This window comes from Furipterus horrens, unplaced genomic scaffold (assembly GCF_987537825.1).
Source record: "Furipterus horrens unplaced genomic scaffold, mFurHor1.1.pri manual_scaffold_15, whole genome shotgun sequence".
Lineage (NCBI taxonomy): Eukaryota > Metazoa > Chordata > Mammalia > Chiroptera > Furipteridae > Furipterus > Furipterus horrens.
Window position 1 is genome coordinate 2,558,555 of NW_028327185.1, and position 15,513 is coordinate 2,574,067.

General features: G+C 44.3%; 1 protein-coding gene across 5 annotated transcripts in view; it reads left to right on the forward strand.

The window, feature by feature from the left end:
• Window positions 1-9,110: 9,110 nt before the first annotated feature.
• Window positions 9,111-15,513, forward strand: part of KCNT2 (potassium sodium-activated channel subfamily T member 2) — a 153,154-nt gene continuing 146,751 nt past the window's right edge. For all 5 annotated transcript variants that reach the window (XM_090263166.1, XM_090263167.1, XM_090263168.1 and 2 more), the window contains exon 1: window positions 9,111-9,217. In XM_090263166.1, the coding sequence (XP_090119292.1) occupies window positions 9,123-9,217 (95 nt within the window). In that variant the 5' untranslated portion in view covers window positions 9,111-9,122. The remainder of the gene's footprint in view (window positions 9,218-15,513) is intronic.

A 15,513-nucleotide genomic window follows, 5' to 3' on the forward strand; every position in this document is an offset into this window, starting at 1 on the left:
TGGTCTGATGCTTTGTGGTGGGTGTGTAGTTCCTGTGGAATGTAAAATTTGGGACTGGACATGGAATGTTAATCCATGCCAATGATTGCAACGTTAACATCCAAACGGCAGTGAATTTGCTGAGAAACGAGATGGAGAGTTATTAGTTTTATGAGCACATGATTCTGGTATTGAGCCCAGGAAGACGAGTCATTATTTATAGCCCTACTGAGGAGACTGCTGTCTGTGGCATAAATATATTTATTAGTTTGTAAATTGTTCAGGTAAAACTGATAGAAAGATAGTTCAAACCATCTTAGGTAAAAAGAGGACTTCCTGGTTCCTACAAGTGTTTCTGCAAAATGTCCAAGTCTTCCAGAAGAAGGACACGCGCAGCTCCTAGTTACAAAGCGTAGCAGAAAGAGCTATACATGAAAGAATCTTCTTGCCCATTGTCCACAATGTCTGACCCCACTTGGATGAGAGGCCCACGCAGGAATGGGTGGTGGGACCCCACCACAAGCAACTGAAAGGTATAGGGGCTTGGGCATACATGAACAGGATGCTAAGTCTCATTGCATTAACCGGGACGTCCTATCGCAATATCCTGATGGCCATGCAATCTCAGAAAAGACTTCGCATTTCTATGAGCAGCGTCTCTGAAGGCTCTTTGGTTTGCCAAAGAATTGGAAGGAAGGACAAACCATGAGACTGGACTATGTCCGTGATCTTTTTTCCTTAGGTGCAGGTTGGAAAACGAAGGATGCTGGGTATTTACTCCGGGAGCTCCAAGCTTTGCTGGCAATTTTAAAGGCACTCTCTTGTTTCTGTCGGAAGTGGATGAGCTCATCCCCAGCATGTCTGCAGCCATCTTGAAGTCACAGGGGAGGGAGCAGGAGGCTGGACAATGAAATGCAGGGGGACTACGTCCTTTGTGCCATTGTTTCATCACCTGGTCAAGGCTGCTTTCCTTCTGAATTTTTCCATACATGAGATAACACATTTCTTCATTTTTTTACAGAGTCCTAGATGAGGTATTCTCTTACTGGTCATCAAGAACATCCTAAGTTACACACCAAGATATTTAGACTCTTAGCTCTTCCTAAGTGTCGAAATCTCCTTTTCTGAGAATTACGAATCTGCTAATGCAGGTCTATCATCTTCACCGTAATATTCTCTGATGTCCCCCTTCCCATGACACCTCTCTCTGTATCCACCAGGTCCAGCCCTTAGAAGCTTCTCCCAGGGTCAGCCACCATATTTCACTCTTGACCTGTTGACCTGGCTCTTCTTTCGGCCTTTGTCACATCTCCAACATGGATCTCTCTATTACCATTGAGTCGTGACTGGGCAGCTACGTGTTCTCTCCCCTTAAATTCACTCCTGCTCACGGGCTCTCACATGACTCTAGAACAAATGACCTAGTTTCCCTTTTTCTCTTTCTAAGCCACTGATTTCCACCTGTAAACCTGGGGTTAGTCCATCATCTGAGAGCGGCTTTATCAGGGAGCTGCGCTTCAGCAAGAGATTTTAGCAGTAAAGGAACCTGAGAACAATCGGTGGGCAATTAGCTGGACAAAGGGGAGGGACATGATTGTGGGAGAAGGGATGGGCTGGGAGGGGGGAGCAATGGGGGAAAAATGGGACAACTGTAATTGAAAAACCAAAAAATAAAATTAAAAAAAAAGAAAACAAAACTATTTGATTTATTGTATTTACTACCTTGGTCCCATTTGACCCTTATTCTGGTGTAATTAAATTAAGGCCACATTAATTTTGAAGGGTTGCCTCAGCAAAACAGGTAAGTCATAGAGAAATCACAGCCTTAGAGAATTTGGTAGTTAATGCCTAGGAAACTAATCTCTTAAAGCTTCTGGAAATTAGTGGAAAAAATTCACTCGTAGCTGTCAGGTCATTAACATTTAATGGCATTCAGCTTTTCTGTACTGAGCAACTTGATGATTCCCCCGGGGTTTAAATCCAAGTGAGCTCGTGGGCTTGTAGGCATATTTGTGTCCTAAATCTGGGGGAGTGCCTTGTCAGAAACGCTAGTCCTCTTATGCTTAAATATCACAAATGCACTTCTGCAAACTCATCAGGATTTCAATATATTTTGTATTGATACCTGAATAGAAGGTGGTGTGCTACCGTCTCAGTTACTGACTTGGCCATGACATTTCCAGATTGCTTTTTGCCACTTTCATATTTTCAGTGACCTTAGGGTCTGCGTGGAGCCGGCGGAAAGACTGCATGACTCATTTAGCTCCGCGGCACATGCTCCACTCGGTGCGTCCGAACGCAATATGGTGCAGAGATGTATGTTTTTGCTTTGAATGTGAGTGTAATTCAAGATGTTTATTTTAATTTTAAATGCCTACTTGATCTGGATTCTACCTGGAGAATATTTAAAATATCGTTTGATTGACCATATTTATTATTTGCATGGGAGTTCTGACAAATCACTGAGCAGCCAGATTTTCTTTTTCTTTTTAACTTCAGTACATTTATTTGCTTCAATTACTCTGAGGGTCCATACTGCAGTTTACCCCCTAAAAGGTAATCAAAACTGTTCAACCAGTTGTGTGAAAGTTGAAAAACATAATTAAATCCATTAGTTGCTAAACAGCAAAGACATGTTTATATTAAGAAAAAGACTTCTTAAAATGTGCATGCCCACATTTTGAAAGACACACATAACGGTAGTGTGAAATGCGTGGTGAACACAATTTAAAAATATTTAGATGTATTAATGTATTTGATTCTCAGAAAAACAAGCACTGTAATTATTCTGCTTGGTAGATGGAGAACTTGAAACAGTGAGTGAGGGGCACAAAGGCGCACTGCTCCGGTCTCGGGATGGAGCCCCAGCAGGCCCGACTCAGGACTTGTGCACTTGATCCCCAAAGAGTATTTGCTTTCCAGGTAGCTGGGTGGGGGGTCTGGGGGCCACTGGGACCAGGCGAAGGGTGGGCGGGGGGGGCAAAGGGCAAGGGTTTTAGGCCAAACCGTGCCCACTTCTGCAGTTCAGAGCCTGTCTGACAGAATAACAAGAAAAGATTTTCTATGATTGTGTGTGTGTGTGTGTGTGTGTGTGTGTGTGTAAAATATAGGCTACAACTTTTGTGCCTTCCAGGCTGCAGTGATTTAGGAGTGACAAGGCAGCCTTTCCATTGAAATGAGATACAGGTTACTCACTACTTTCAAACAGCAGACGGACGTGCCCAGTGAAGGAGCCCAATCTCAGCTAAAATAACGGGAGATCGCTAACAACGTAACACTTCGTAGACATCGGCCTCTTCAATAATGTATCTTTTGCTTTCATGATACACCTCATTTTCCATGATTTTGTTCTTTTCCTGAAGACTAAATTCAGAATGTTCAACAGAGGTGAAACGGTTGCCGCATGTGACCATGTTTATTAATTTCGTCTCGTTTCTCAGGTCCTAAGTGTGAATACGCAACATCTCATCATTAGTATCAGCATTTGCATTTCCTGTTTTACTCTAGTTTTTATATGGCATTAGAGAAATATATGGCCAACACTCGAAGTTCTAATAATTTATCCCTTCAACCTGCACAAATTAAGATCATAATGGACACAGAGCTACCATTTAACACCCTGAAGTGATGTGCTCTTCAAAAAGAAATAAAAACCCAAATTTGGTCTGCGCGGGCTATATAATTAATATTTACAACATCAACTATAAAGAAAATACACGAATGTCAAGGATCTTACGGTTTCATACACACCAGTGATCTCAATGGATCTAACCCAATTCTGTATAAAAATGTGTGAGATTTTTCTAATTTTCTTAACTTGTTGTTATGTGCTATGTTTATACCACGTTACTACTTGCGATGAAAACTGTTAGTTTATAGCCTTGGGACACGGAAAATAATGAGGAAGATTGGACTTTTCTATCATTCATAATGATATGGCTACTGAGTAATTTATTTTAGCTCTCTGTTGCCTCCTTTGAATCATCTCCAAAGTGAGAAAAGTATTTATGGTATTAATATAAATGATTGTCAAATTATTAAACAAATGAGTCTGTAATGGACAGATACTGATGACCTGTTATGGGTTGTTGATATATTACAGCAATAATACGGAAATCACCTGAAGTTTTCCTCCTGGGAAATTAATCTTCTGAATTAGAGGAATCAATAAAAATTAATGACAATATTTCAATGCAAGTAAAACCATTCTAATTGCTCCACCCATACCCTATATATTTTTCCCTAAGTATGAATACTCAAATCTTGTCATTAGTATCAGCATTTGTGCTGTTCTGTTTTACTCTAGTTTCTATATGACATTAGAAAAATATATGGCCAACACTCGAAGTTTTAATAATTTATACCTTCAAACTGCACAAATCAAGATCGTAATGGACACAGAGCTACCATTTAACACCCTGAAGTGATGTGCTCTTCAAAAAGAAATAAAAACCCAAATTTGGTCTACACAGGTAATATAAAGCATTGCTCTGTTTCTCCAGTCAAACCCTGCATGAGAAAGGACTAGTGGACCTCAACAGAGGCTCTGACAAAATGTGCTGTGAATTTGCATGCCTGCCTAAAGCATGACACGTGCATGTCATGCCCTCACACACACGTAAAAATCATGTCCCTCTGTGCAATGCCTTTTTCCCACACTGGAACTGAAAGGTCTGGGTAAGTATGTGAACAAATTGTTTTTCCTTCCCCCGTCCGTCCTTGCTTCCCTTTCTTGTTTTCCATCACGGGCCAGACTTTGTTTTTGAGGCCACGCTCCATGCCGGGCACTGCTCTGCAGCTCACATCAGCAAGGCCCTGGACTCATGGAGCGGACAGCATAGGAGGAGTGAGGGAAAGAGCGAGCAAAAGGCAGAGAGATCAGCACCGTGCATGAGACGGTGATGAATAGCTTTAGAAGCTCATCGACGTCGGTGCTAAAATAGTGTCATGGAACAGAGCGTGGCCAGGTGGCGTCTCTGTGTGGGTGCTCAGGAAAGTCTTCTCTGATGAGGGAAAGAAGGGGGACAAAGAGGACTTCAGGGGAAAGGGACATGGAATGAGCAGTCCCGCAGGTGGAAAAGGAGGGAACTGGGGCTGGAGCCTAGTGGATCAAGAAGATAGTGACGGGGCAGTTTTATCATTTCATTTTATAACTCAGCTTACCCGCCAGCAGACATAAGTGTGCGCTGGGTATTGAGCATAAACTTTCTTTCTCAGCCATGTTACGAAGAGTGCGCACTTTGGGGTCACGGTTTTGATTCTTGGCTGAGCACCCTGTAGCTGGGTGGTATCATCGGAGTCTGTATGTCATCTTTCCAATTTGAATGTTATTTTTCAAAATTATTGCAAATCTCCTAATGCAGCATCTGGCACGTAATAAATCGCTCCTCATGCTGCCACTTTTAATATTTTAACACTTGTGCATTCTCAGGCATGAAGAGAGACAGAGTTATAACCTCGTCTGTCCACACACGCAGCTTCCCGTCAGCTCACGGCCTGTCGTCACTTACCCGCTAACTGGCAATGACCGTGAAGAAGACAAAGGGGCGCTGTCATTACTGCTTCATCAGGTCAGACAGTGACAAGGGTCACAGGAACGACCACAAACAGGGTGCCTTGTGGGAGCTACCAGTGAGCAGGATTGGGGCCACCAACAAAGTAAGGATGGGGAGATCCAGGGTACGACTGGGGCTTCCCAAGCCTTCTGGGGATGCTCCTCACTAATAAGTACGTGCTTTGTAGATGGAAGACTATGGAGAGGAAATTCCTGGGTTATAGGAAGAGAACAGGCTTCCGAGCTATTGAATCATGCTTGGCACTAAAGAACTCTCTCATTGGCTCCATGTTCTCCCTCTAAAAATTCAGTCTAAGTGAAGAGAGGTAGAAGCAGGTGACTGCAGAGCTGTGCTGCTGTTATGAACGACGTTAAGATGAGCACCCGGAGGGAGCTGTGAGCAGTGGGGAGAAGTAAGAAGGAACGTGACAGAGGTTATTACTATTAATAAGCCGGCACCTGACTCCTGACAGGTTTCCACTGTAAGGTGTCACCCCTCAGACCAGGGTTATTTTTAGAATGCCGGAAAGCACTAGATGTGTTCGTGAGTTGTGTTCATTCTCGGCAGAGCCAGGAATCTCCAGGTGGCCTTCTGCTAGCCTGACTCCCTGTGCTTTGCTGGGGGAAGTTGGGAATAGAATGTGATACTCCGCTTTTTCACTTTTTTTTTTTTTTTTTTTTTTTACTGTGTCCTCTTTTCACTGTTGATGAAATAAAAATGGTTTTGCTCTCACAGCTGGACATGCTTAAAAAATAGGGCAGGTTTTGTTACCTCCTTTCTACCTGGAGATAGATGTTGGTGAAGGACCTTAAGAACACCCGTCAGGAAGGTGTGAAATCGTAATGTAGAGAACCAAGTTTAAAACTCTCTAAAAATGGATTCCCCTGTTAGAGCAGAATTAAATCTTTCACACACAGGGGGAGAGAAAGAGTCTATGAAATAGGATATTAAGAGAGCACAGTGGAAAAGGAACCAAGATAAAAAAAAAAAATGGAAAGAAGAAAATCTATTTTAACAGCAGAAAGTGACTTGAAAAAAAAAAAAAACCCATAAAAGTGTAGTGTAGATAGACAGATGGGAGAACGGAAAGTCGAATAATGACAAAAATTAAAAAGGCTGCCTCCAGAAAGTTGAAAGGTATATAAGGGTGAGCGAAGGGTCTTCTAATTATAAATTTGTTTCAGTACCCAGAGGGTGCTAGATTTTAACAATGACAGAATAGTATTTCTTATGTTGCATTATACTTTTACTTTTTAAAATTTAGAAGTATAAAAATTTCCTTGTGGAGAACAATTTTAAAGCACAGAACTCAGTGCATCGTTAATGCAGTTGGTTCCACTTGGCTTGGCGTGTTCAGGAACTTTGTACCATTTGGCCCCTATTGGTTGAGCAGGCTTTTACTTATTTCTTCATTTTTTTTCTTTGTAATTGTTATCTGGACTCTTGGAAGTGACGGAATTTAGACTGCCACAAAACTAAAAAGTAAGGGCACACCACTTTCTTCGAAGTAAAAAGTGATGTAGCCTTCCCCTCACTTTCTGCCTCTCAGTGTCTAGCACTCAAGAGCTAAGTCTACTTTTACCTGCTTTGCTTCCGAGTCTGTTGGTGATACATAAACATAGAAAAGCAGATGATAATAATACAAATAAAACTATAAATATTAACCTGGAACATTTAAAAGGTAAACTTCATAGAGCGACCTTAACAGAATACAAGGTCCCAAATATAAACCTGAAATTCTGCTCCCCCCAGCAATGTGGTGATAGAATTGTCTCATTTGGCAAAGTGATTCCAAAAGGTCATAACAAAGAAACATAAATACATAATTCTGGAGCTAGAAGAAATGTGAAAATGTATTAATTTCCTAGGTGTAAAAGCATTTAATGCATCTCAACAAAGCGCAGAAAAATGCAGTTAATGGTAAAGGGTCAGAGCATAGTGAGCACAAGGAGAGAACACAGGGGTATGAAGAGCCCAAAGGAAGAAGGTGCCAGACCCGCCCGGAGCAGCCAGGAAACCTCACGGAGGAGACACATCACGTGAGCAGGTCTGGAGGCGCAGGTAGGATTTTGTGAACAGACACCGTGACGCTTCAGGTTTAGTTATCCTGTTTAACAGCACCTTTTGGCTGACTTCTCCTTGTAGTTCCGACTTCCTGTGTAAATCCCCACTGCATGGCCTCACTAAGAATTCATCATATCAATTCATTGTCTTCTGGAGAAACCGTGTTTTTCAAATCACGTTGCCCATGGACTTGAGCTCGCTCATGCCTCCGTCCCGCCCCCGAAGCGGGCAGCGGGCAGACAGAGGGGCTTTGTTCACGTCTCCAGTCTCCCTTCACCCCCCGTGAGCACGTGCATCCCAGGGAGCTCCGGTCTCTGTAGAGGGGGTTTGATGGGGGAGCCCCATACTGTGTCACGGCATCAGGAAGCGGGCTCCTCCACGCGCACTGGGAGATTCCTAGGGGAACGGGCGAGGGCAGAGGCGCCCTGTACCCTCGGGTGGGACGCACGCGGTGTCTGTCTAGAGCCTGATCGGGTCCTGGTGCAGATGGGGCTCCTGTAGCCATTGCCAGCCGTTGATACTGATCAACCAACGGTAGACCGTGGGGTTCACGTGCCCCTCTGACCGTGTGGACCAGTCCTGGGGGCGCCCCCAGGGCCGGGGCGCGGCACCTGCCTGGACGTCCCCTCGAGCAGCGCCAGCCGTCCTTCAGAGGAGTCGCTTCTGCGGCCAGAAGGCGCCGGCCTTCTTTTCCAGGACCAGGGAAACACCTCCCTTTCTTGCAGATGGCAAGAAAAAAATAAAAGGGACTTTCCTGGGGCTGGAGCGGGGATTCCCTCTGCAGGGACGCGCGTTTTGCAGGCCGCCTACCCAGCCGAACGCGCGCGACGCACAGGGGCTTGGGAGCACGTTGGCCACTCGGAGCACCCCGTGTCCCCCGCCCAGTGGGGGAGGGGGTGCTGGAGCCCCGGAATCCGCTAATTCAGCGCGCCCCCACGGGTGGTCCCCAAGGCACCTCCAAGCATCACCGTGTTATGCAAATGAGAGGGCACCTGATTGGCTGGGGCTCCAGCACAGATCTGAGGGCGCGTGTGGGGAGCCCTGCGGTGGCGTCGGGGACCCAGACCCAGGGTCCCGCGCGCCCGGGGCACCTGCCGCCTTTCGGGGACGCCCTCCAGCATCACGCCACGCACATTTCCACCAGCTCCCCTCTTTCCAGGCACCGCGCGTCCTCCCAAGCCCCTGCGAAGTTACTTTTGCATCCCCGCCTCCCCCAGTCCTGGGGACCAGAGGCGGCGCCGAGCCCGGGGGCGGTTCTTTGGCAGCGGAGATTCTGGTCGGAGCCAGACTTTGGCTCAGCCGCTGGGTTTGCATCCTCCCCATCATCGCAGCGGGAGGGAGAGAAGAGCCGGCCCCCCCGCAGCCTGGGCTTCCGGCTCCGCGCAGACCCTCCCCCTCCAGGCCCCTTCCCCGCTGTCCCCCTCCTGGCCGCAGCGTCTCAGCTGTCCCCTCCCACGGCTCTGCAACCTTCCCTGTCTCCCTGCTCTCCTCCATTTGTCTGTGACCCCCACTCTCGGAGGAGGGATGGTTGATTTGGAGAGCGAAGTGCCCCCTCTGCCTCCCAGGTACAGGTTTCGGGATTTGCTGCTAGGAGACCAAGGATGGCAGAATGACGACAGGTGAGTGATGTGGGGCCGGGTGGCTCCCTGAAGGCAGCCTGAACGGGGACAGGTGCGAGCCCGAGCGGGGAGGCGGGAGGGCGGCCACCGGAGCCAGGGGCCGGGAGCCAGCGAAAGGGGCTCGGGTCTGTCTCTCCATTTTGACTCCTTGGAAACGTCGCCAGAGGAGGAACCCCTTCCCTTGCCACTCTCCTGCCGCTGCCACGGATTTGCTGCATTTATGTGATGCCTATTCTTGTCGGTGTGCGCTTCCCTGGGGGGTGCACAAGGCTGGAATCCGAGGCACAGCACAGCACAGCCAAACGGCACGCAATGTCGGTGCCAAACAGTTTCCCTTTTCTCCGCCGTAGGTGTTGGTAACCACGTTCGTAAACGTGTTCAGATTGCCTGAAAAGGCACCGTGGAAACTTAAATCTCCTGCCCCCACGCAGTTACTCACTGTTGTCCTCATCAGGTGTCACCTGCCACCGCGTATCTGATGCTCTGTAAACATTTGGAGCTGCAGGGAGACAGGTGATTTAAATATTTAATAGGTGGTTCCCGGAAAGGACCACCTTTGCTATGGAAGACTGACTTTGACCAGGCAACCGTGACTGTTATGGTGGTTGTAGACAATGACCCGACTTTTCACAAGTGATGTGTTTCTAACCTATATAATATATATAGCACAAAATTAAGACACGTTTCAAAACTGCCATATTCATTATCAGCAGAATATTGCTCAGGTGATTTTTCTATAGCATCCCCGTTTTGCCTAAAACTTCTGGAATTCCTCTGGCTAGCTTGGTCTCATGATTTAAAAAGCACAACTTACGTTGCATTCAATTTAGCAGTTTCTGGAAGAGTCACTTCATGTAGCAGGTGCCGCATTCCCATGTTTTGAAATACTATGCTAACTGGACTCTCGATTCAATGGAAATGTTTCTTTGAAGTTCACTTTGCTATTGATGTTGTATTTCTAATTACATGAAAGATCCATTATTGGTCTGATTCAAAAATCTGTTCCTTACCCCTGGGCGATCCCTTCCTTCTTTTCCTCAATCACCTCTGCTCCGAGTATCAACTCCGGATTCTACACTCAGAGGTTTATATCCTGTGCATCAATGATGGACTACTTGTTTGGTCTCATATCAGTCATTTAAAGGGATATGGATGTTTTGCAGAGGATAATGTTTCAACTCGATATCTTTGTTTTAGGCAAAGACAAATATATTGATTTAGAACTACAAGAATGGATGCCAGTTTTCCAGCAGGCTTGGAAAGTCAGGTATGCTGGTTGACTGAGAAGACCAGGAAGAGAATATTTAAACACACTTGCAATGCCGGGTGGCATTTAGCAGCCTGGTTCAAGGCTTCTCAAGTGCGGAGCTCACGGTTGCTGGGTCTGTCTTTGTCGCTTGAGGACCCGAGGTTCATCATGCAGAACAGAAATCCTCTCTTGTGTAGAAAGTATGGGATGAGCTCCGTACATACAGAGGACACACTTTGGACTTGGGGGGGGTAGCGTTGTTTGCTTTTTAATGTTTTATCCAAGATATTAGTTGTTCATGTGGTTGCTGCCCATTTTCTGAGGATGCTACAGATGTATGTCGGTAGCTAATAAGAATTTTGGTTAGCTGGGTGCAGCCTAAAAGAGGCGCTGCTGTTTTGAATAGAAGTTTTGCACATTGATTTATAGTGTCTATTATAATAAAGTTTATGCTAGCCCAACTTTATCTTAAAAATTGGACATGTTTACTGTTAAAATGAGATATTAGACACTTAAGTTGCTCATCTGTTCTTAAAGATTTGATTAATTTTGTGGCCTCATGAAAACTTAATATTTAGTTTGGGTCCATTTGTTGTCCACCTTTGAAGACAAGATCCTTCGATCGATAAGGACCCAGGTGTCATCCTTTGTTTATTTCTTCACCAGCTGAGTGATGTTGGGCAAGTCCTTGAGCCACCATGAGATTCAGTCACCTTAGCTCTGTAAGGTACAAGGCTAACATTCATTTGGCACTGAGTGCTGGCTGGCACTACACGTCAATTACATAGGTGTTATATATTTATATCTATATCTCCACACATGTGCACATATATGTGCCCATACATGTGAGTCTGTATGTATGTTAACTTATGCTATATGTTATCTCAGTCAGTCTTCAACACTCTCTGAATAGTGGGTTGTTATTTCAAGGAACAGGACACTAAGTGTCTGAGAAATTAAATACTTTTCTTTGTTACATATCTTATAAATGTAAAGACGACACTTGGGCTCAGTTCTTTGCCACTCAAATTCCTCAAGAAGCTCCGAGGTCCTTTCCACGGAGTGAGTTAGAATTTATAAGGACCATTTTTTAGCGCCGAGCATGGTGCAGCTGCTCATCACATGCTGATTCCCTTCTTCTGAGTTGCAGTTTGCAATTCTCTTTCATTTTGCTCCACAATCCGACAGTGCCGTACAGTAAATAAAGTCATCTCTTTGGTCAATGCTGCGTTCACCAGTGCCCCGGGAGTCTACTGGGCTCCCCTGATGACCTCAATTCTTAGAGTTGAGGAGGAAGCCCCCTATCATGGAGGAACAGGTACCTTGGGGGCCCTGCCCACATTCTCCAGGCTGTTTCCTAGACACACCCTCTGCCTGAGGGTTTTCTTTCTGTCCTTGTCTTTCTTTCCATGGCCTTGGGAGCCCGCGGAAGTGCCCTGGAGCAAGGGGGCGGGGATAGGAGCTGCCTAGCTCCTGGGCTGGCGGAACCGAAGCGTGTTCTGCACTGCGCCCCGGGGGACGGCTCCACTCACCCACGGTGGTAACCGGCGCGATACTGGCAAGTCTCTTGGCTTCCTTTCTGCCGTCCCCGACCGGTGTTTTCTGGGTCCTTTCCCAAATACACGTGCATTGCAATCCTCACACGATCTCCTGGGAGAATCTGATCGGAGGTGGCGCTGACCTTCGAGTCCCGTCTGAGACACGATGCCGGAATTGATGAGGGAAAGTGGACCCTTTCTCCCTTGCTTTTCACGTTCAGGGTTTTCCAGTCGGTCTAGTATGGCATGGGCGACTGGCGTCGACAACGAGTGTGGCATTTGCTGGATGTGTGAGGGGACTTGTTAAAGAGAGAGCATGGGTGGCTTATCAGGACACAAAGTGTGTCCCCACACCCTCCATTCTGTGCACTGACCTTGGATAGATAGCCCACTGAAGCTTAATTTGTACCCCCTCTTGGTAGGGAAACACCCACACGTGATGCACACATAACAGGTATGTATACAGTCACGTGCTGAATAATAACATTTGGGGCGACTACAGACCACATAACTACCGTGGCCCCATGAGATTACAACGGCGCAAAAGAGTTCCATCACCTAGTGACGCTGCAGAGGTCACAATGTCCCAGCACCACGTGTGCCTCCCATGTTTGTGGGACGCTGGTGTAAGGAACCCACCGCGCTGGTCGGGCGTGAAGTACGCCACCACGTACAGTTCAGTACAGTCCATGATACTTGATAATGGCAGTAAAGGACGATGTCACCGGTGTGCGGACTGGCTACACTGTACTTATCGTTATCTCAGAGGGTTCTCTTTCTACTTAAAAACGTTGGCTGTAAAAGTCTCCGGTACCTCGTGTGCACCGATGACATCAGCTTCCCTTGTGCGTGGTTTAGTTTCATGTTGTGAGTACAGCAACCCGCTGTACAGGCGTGAAGCCCAGGAGCAACGGGCCACGTGTGCAGTGGGCGGGACCATCTAGGTTTGTGTAAGTGCGTGCTACCACGTTCGCACCATGACACCACTGCCTAATGACACATTCTTCAGAATGTATATCCTTTGTGAGGTGGGTGTGACTATATACGTGATAGGTCTGTAGTCTATATGACAGGGAACGCATACAGAATATATGTGGAATGTGTGTACGAGTGCCATCCTTCCCTAATCACCTCTCCTTCATTTGCATTTTGATACCTGTTTCTGAGTAGGGCAAGTAGGTAGACGTAGTGCGCAGGTAATTTAGCCCATGGATGACATCAGTTCTGGGAGCCATGAAATAAACACGCAAGCTGCTAAATGACAGCAATGCTTCTGCCTTAGGGAAGTCTGCTGTATGTGCGATGCACGGTTATTTCTTTGGCATCCGGAATAAAACACAGAAATCGAATCCAAATGTTTGCACAGTATTTCTTTAATGGCGGTTTATTCCTTCAGCTAATATTTGAATGTAGGCTACCTTGCAGGGCCTTATTGAGTTAGGTTTTGGGGAAAATATGAGAAAGTATACGAGACAGGAGGTGTTCACACGGATAATTCCAGGTGAATTTCCCCCCAGATTATTAGCGGTATTATGTTATGGGGATGCCTTTGCAAAATTTCCACTTTAAAACTGTCCAAAAGATCATGCACTATTTTAAGTCCGATAATCAATGTTTGCTTGAAAATATATTAGTGATGGATCAAAGTAGTTAATATATTTTGAATCTAATATTTAGGATGGTCTCTCCAAAGTTACCTTTGATTGAAACGAATTGACTAGAGATTGAATTGAACTGGTTGCCAATGGAAGCCACTCTGTAATAATAGGAATTGTTGTGTTAAATACAATGAGACTGAGCTGGACCGGCGCACAGTGCAACAATCGTCTGCTTTCATGTTTCCAAGGTTCCTAAAACCATGAATATTTAGAACAGTCTCCTAAGGTTAAAGATGGTAACTGTCAAGTTTTAAATGCCTTCAGATGGTTAGAACAAGCTTTTCACATCCTCCATCAAGACTTAGACATTTTAAAGTTCGGAACACAATGTACTTGATGTGGATAAATGATCACAAGTGTGGATAAATTACTGTTAATGGACAGTGGTCGGTGGCAGTCATGCAGAAATAGGCCATTTATTTAATTAACACTATTCTAGTTTTCAAATATCTGTTCAACAGTTGCCTCAATTCCATTAATTTAAAATATATCTTTCATATTTTATAGGTTGCATTTAGAAGCAATGCAAGTCAGTCACTAAATCACTAATGCATTGCAGTCACTAAAAACATAAAAATATTTGAACGGAGTACAACTCAATCAATTAATGGTTTAAGAGGTATTTATAAAATGGGGGACAGGTTTAGATAGTTTTTGGAATATGTGTAATTTTGGATATCATACAATTCTGATTATCACTTTATGTAAAATTAAATGGGGGGAACAAAATTGGAGGAATGAGTTGGATTGGCAGATGACACATTTATTTAACGTACCAATTTTATCACCCTTAATTAATTGCATATTGTTTGGAAAAGTAGCTATTTAATGTAAAGGACTTATTCTAAGTTTTTAAGTTTAGATCAGTAAAGAATAAAGTGTTATTTTTATTGTTTCATTATATAGTAAAGTCCGCCATGCATGTGCAATATCTCTAAAAAAGACGTAAGGATTTATTGTTTGAGGGAGGATCCAGACTAGCTGTTTCTTAGTAGTAGCTATTGTATTAAGGAAAATTTCCACAAATAAAGCAAAACAAATTACCTACTATTGAAGGATGCAATAGTTATCAAGAATTCCAATTTTAATATCTTATGTAAAAATATCTATGATTCTTTCCCTTTGTCATGCTCCTATAAATAAAATCGAAATACAGCTTTTCAAATTACTTAAGTGTTTGCTTTTAAAGTTTGATTCCATTTCCTCACTCTCAATATGCACTTTCTGAATATGGTTATATATTAGTAAAAGCTCTTCTGTGACTACTACGCTTTTAACTTTTCAAAGTACCTCTACGTGTAATAAGTCTTGGATAAAGGAGGTTGGAATGTAGTAATTTAATTTTCCACATAATGCATGTGACATTTTAGATTAAACTTTCTACCAAACAGGTTTTCCATTGCAGCTTCAAGTAGTCCCGAGGATGGGTACAAAATCATATTTCCAGATTGGATGACCAAGGAAATGATTTCAGCTAACTTTTAAAATCCAAATTAGCACCCCCCCCCTTAGTAATGTAATTCAACTTCACAAAAATAGATTTGAGAGGTAGTATGAGAAATAATACAGATGAAGGTGGAACACTCATAGCGTGGTCTTCATTATCGGTACAACAAAAATTGACTAACAATATTTTGAATTGTACCATGTACCTCTAACAAGGCCATGATGTTTTCTCTTTGCTGTTGTTTATAGTGAATGCAATATTTTTATTGGCTTTTTCAAATCATGTTCTTGGTTACTAAAATGTTTTATATGCCCATAAATCATTTTGTCATTGATGGTTCACTAGTTTTTATTAGTATATTTATGGATTATCATTGTTGGCTTCTGTTATCTAAGTTACCTTTA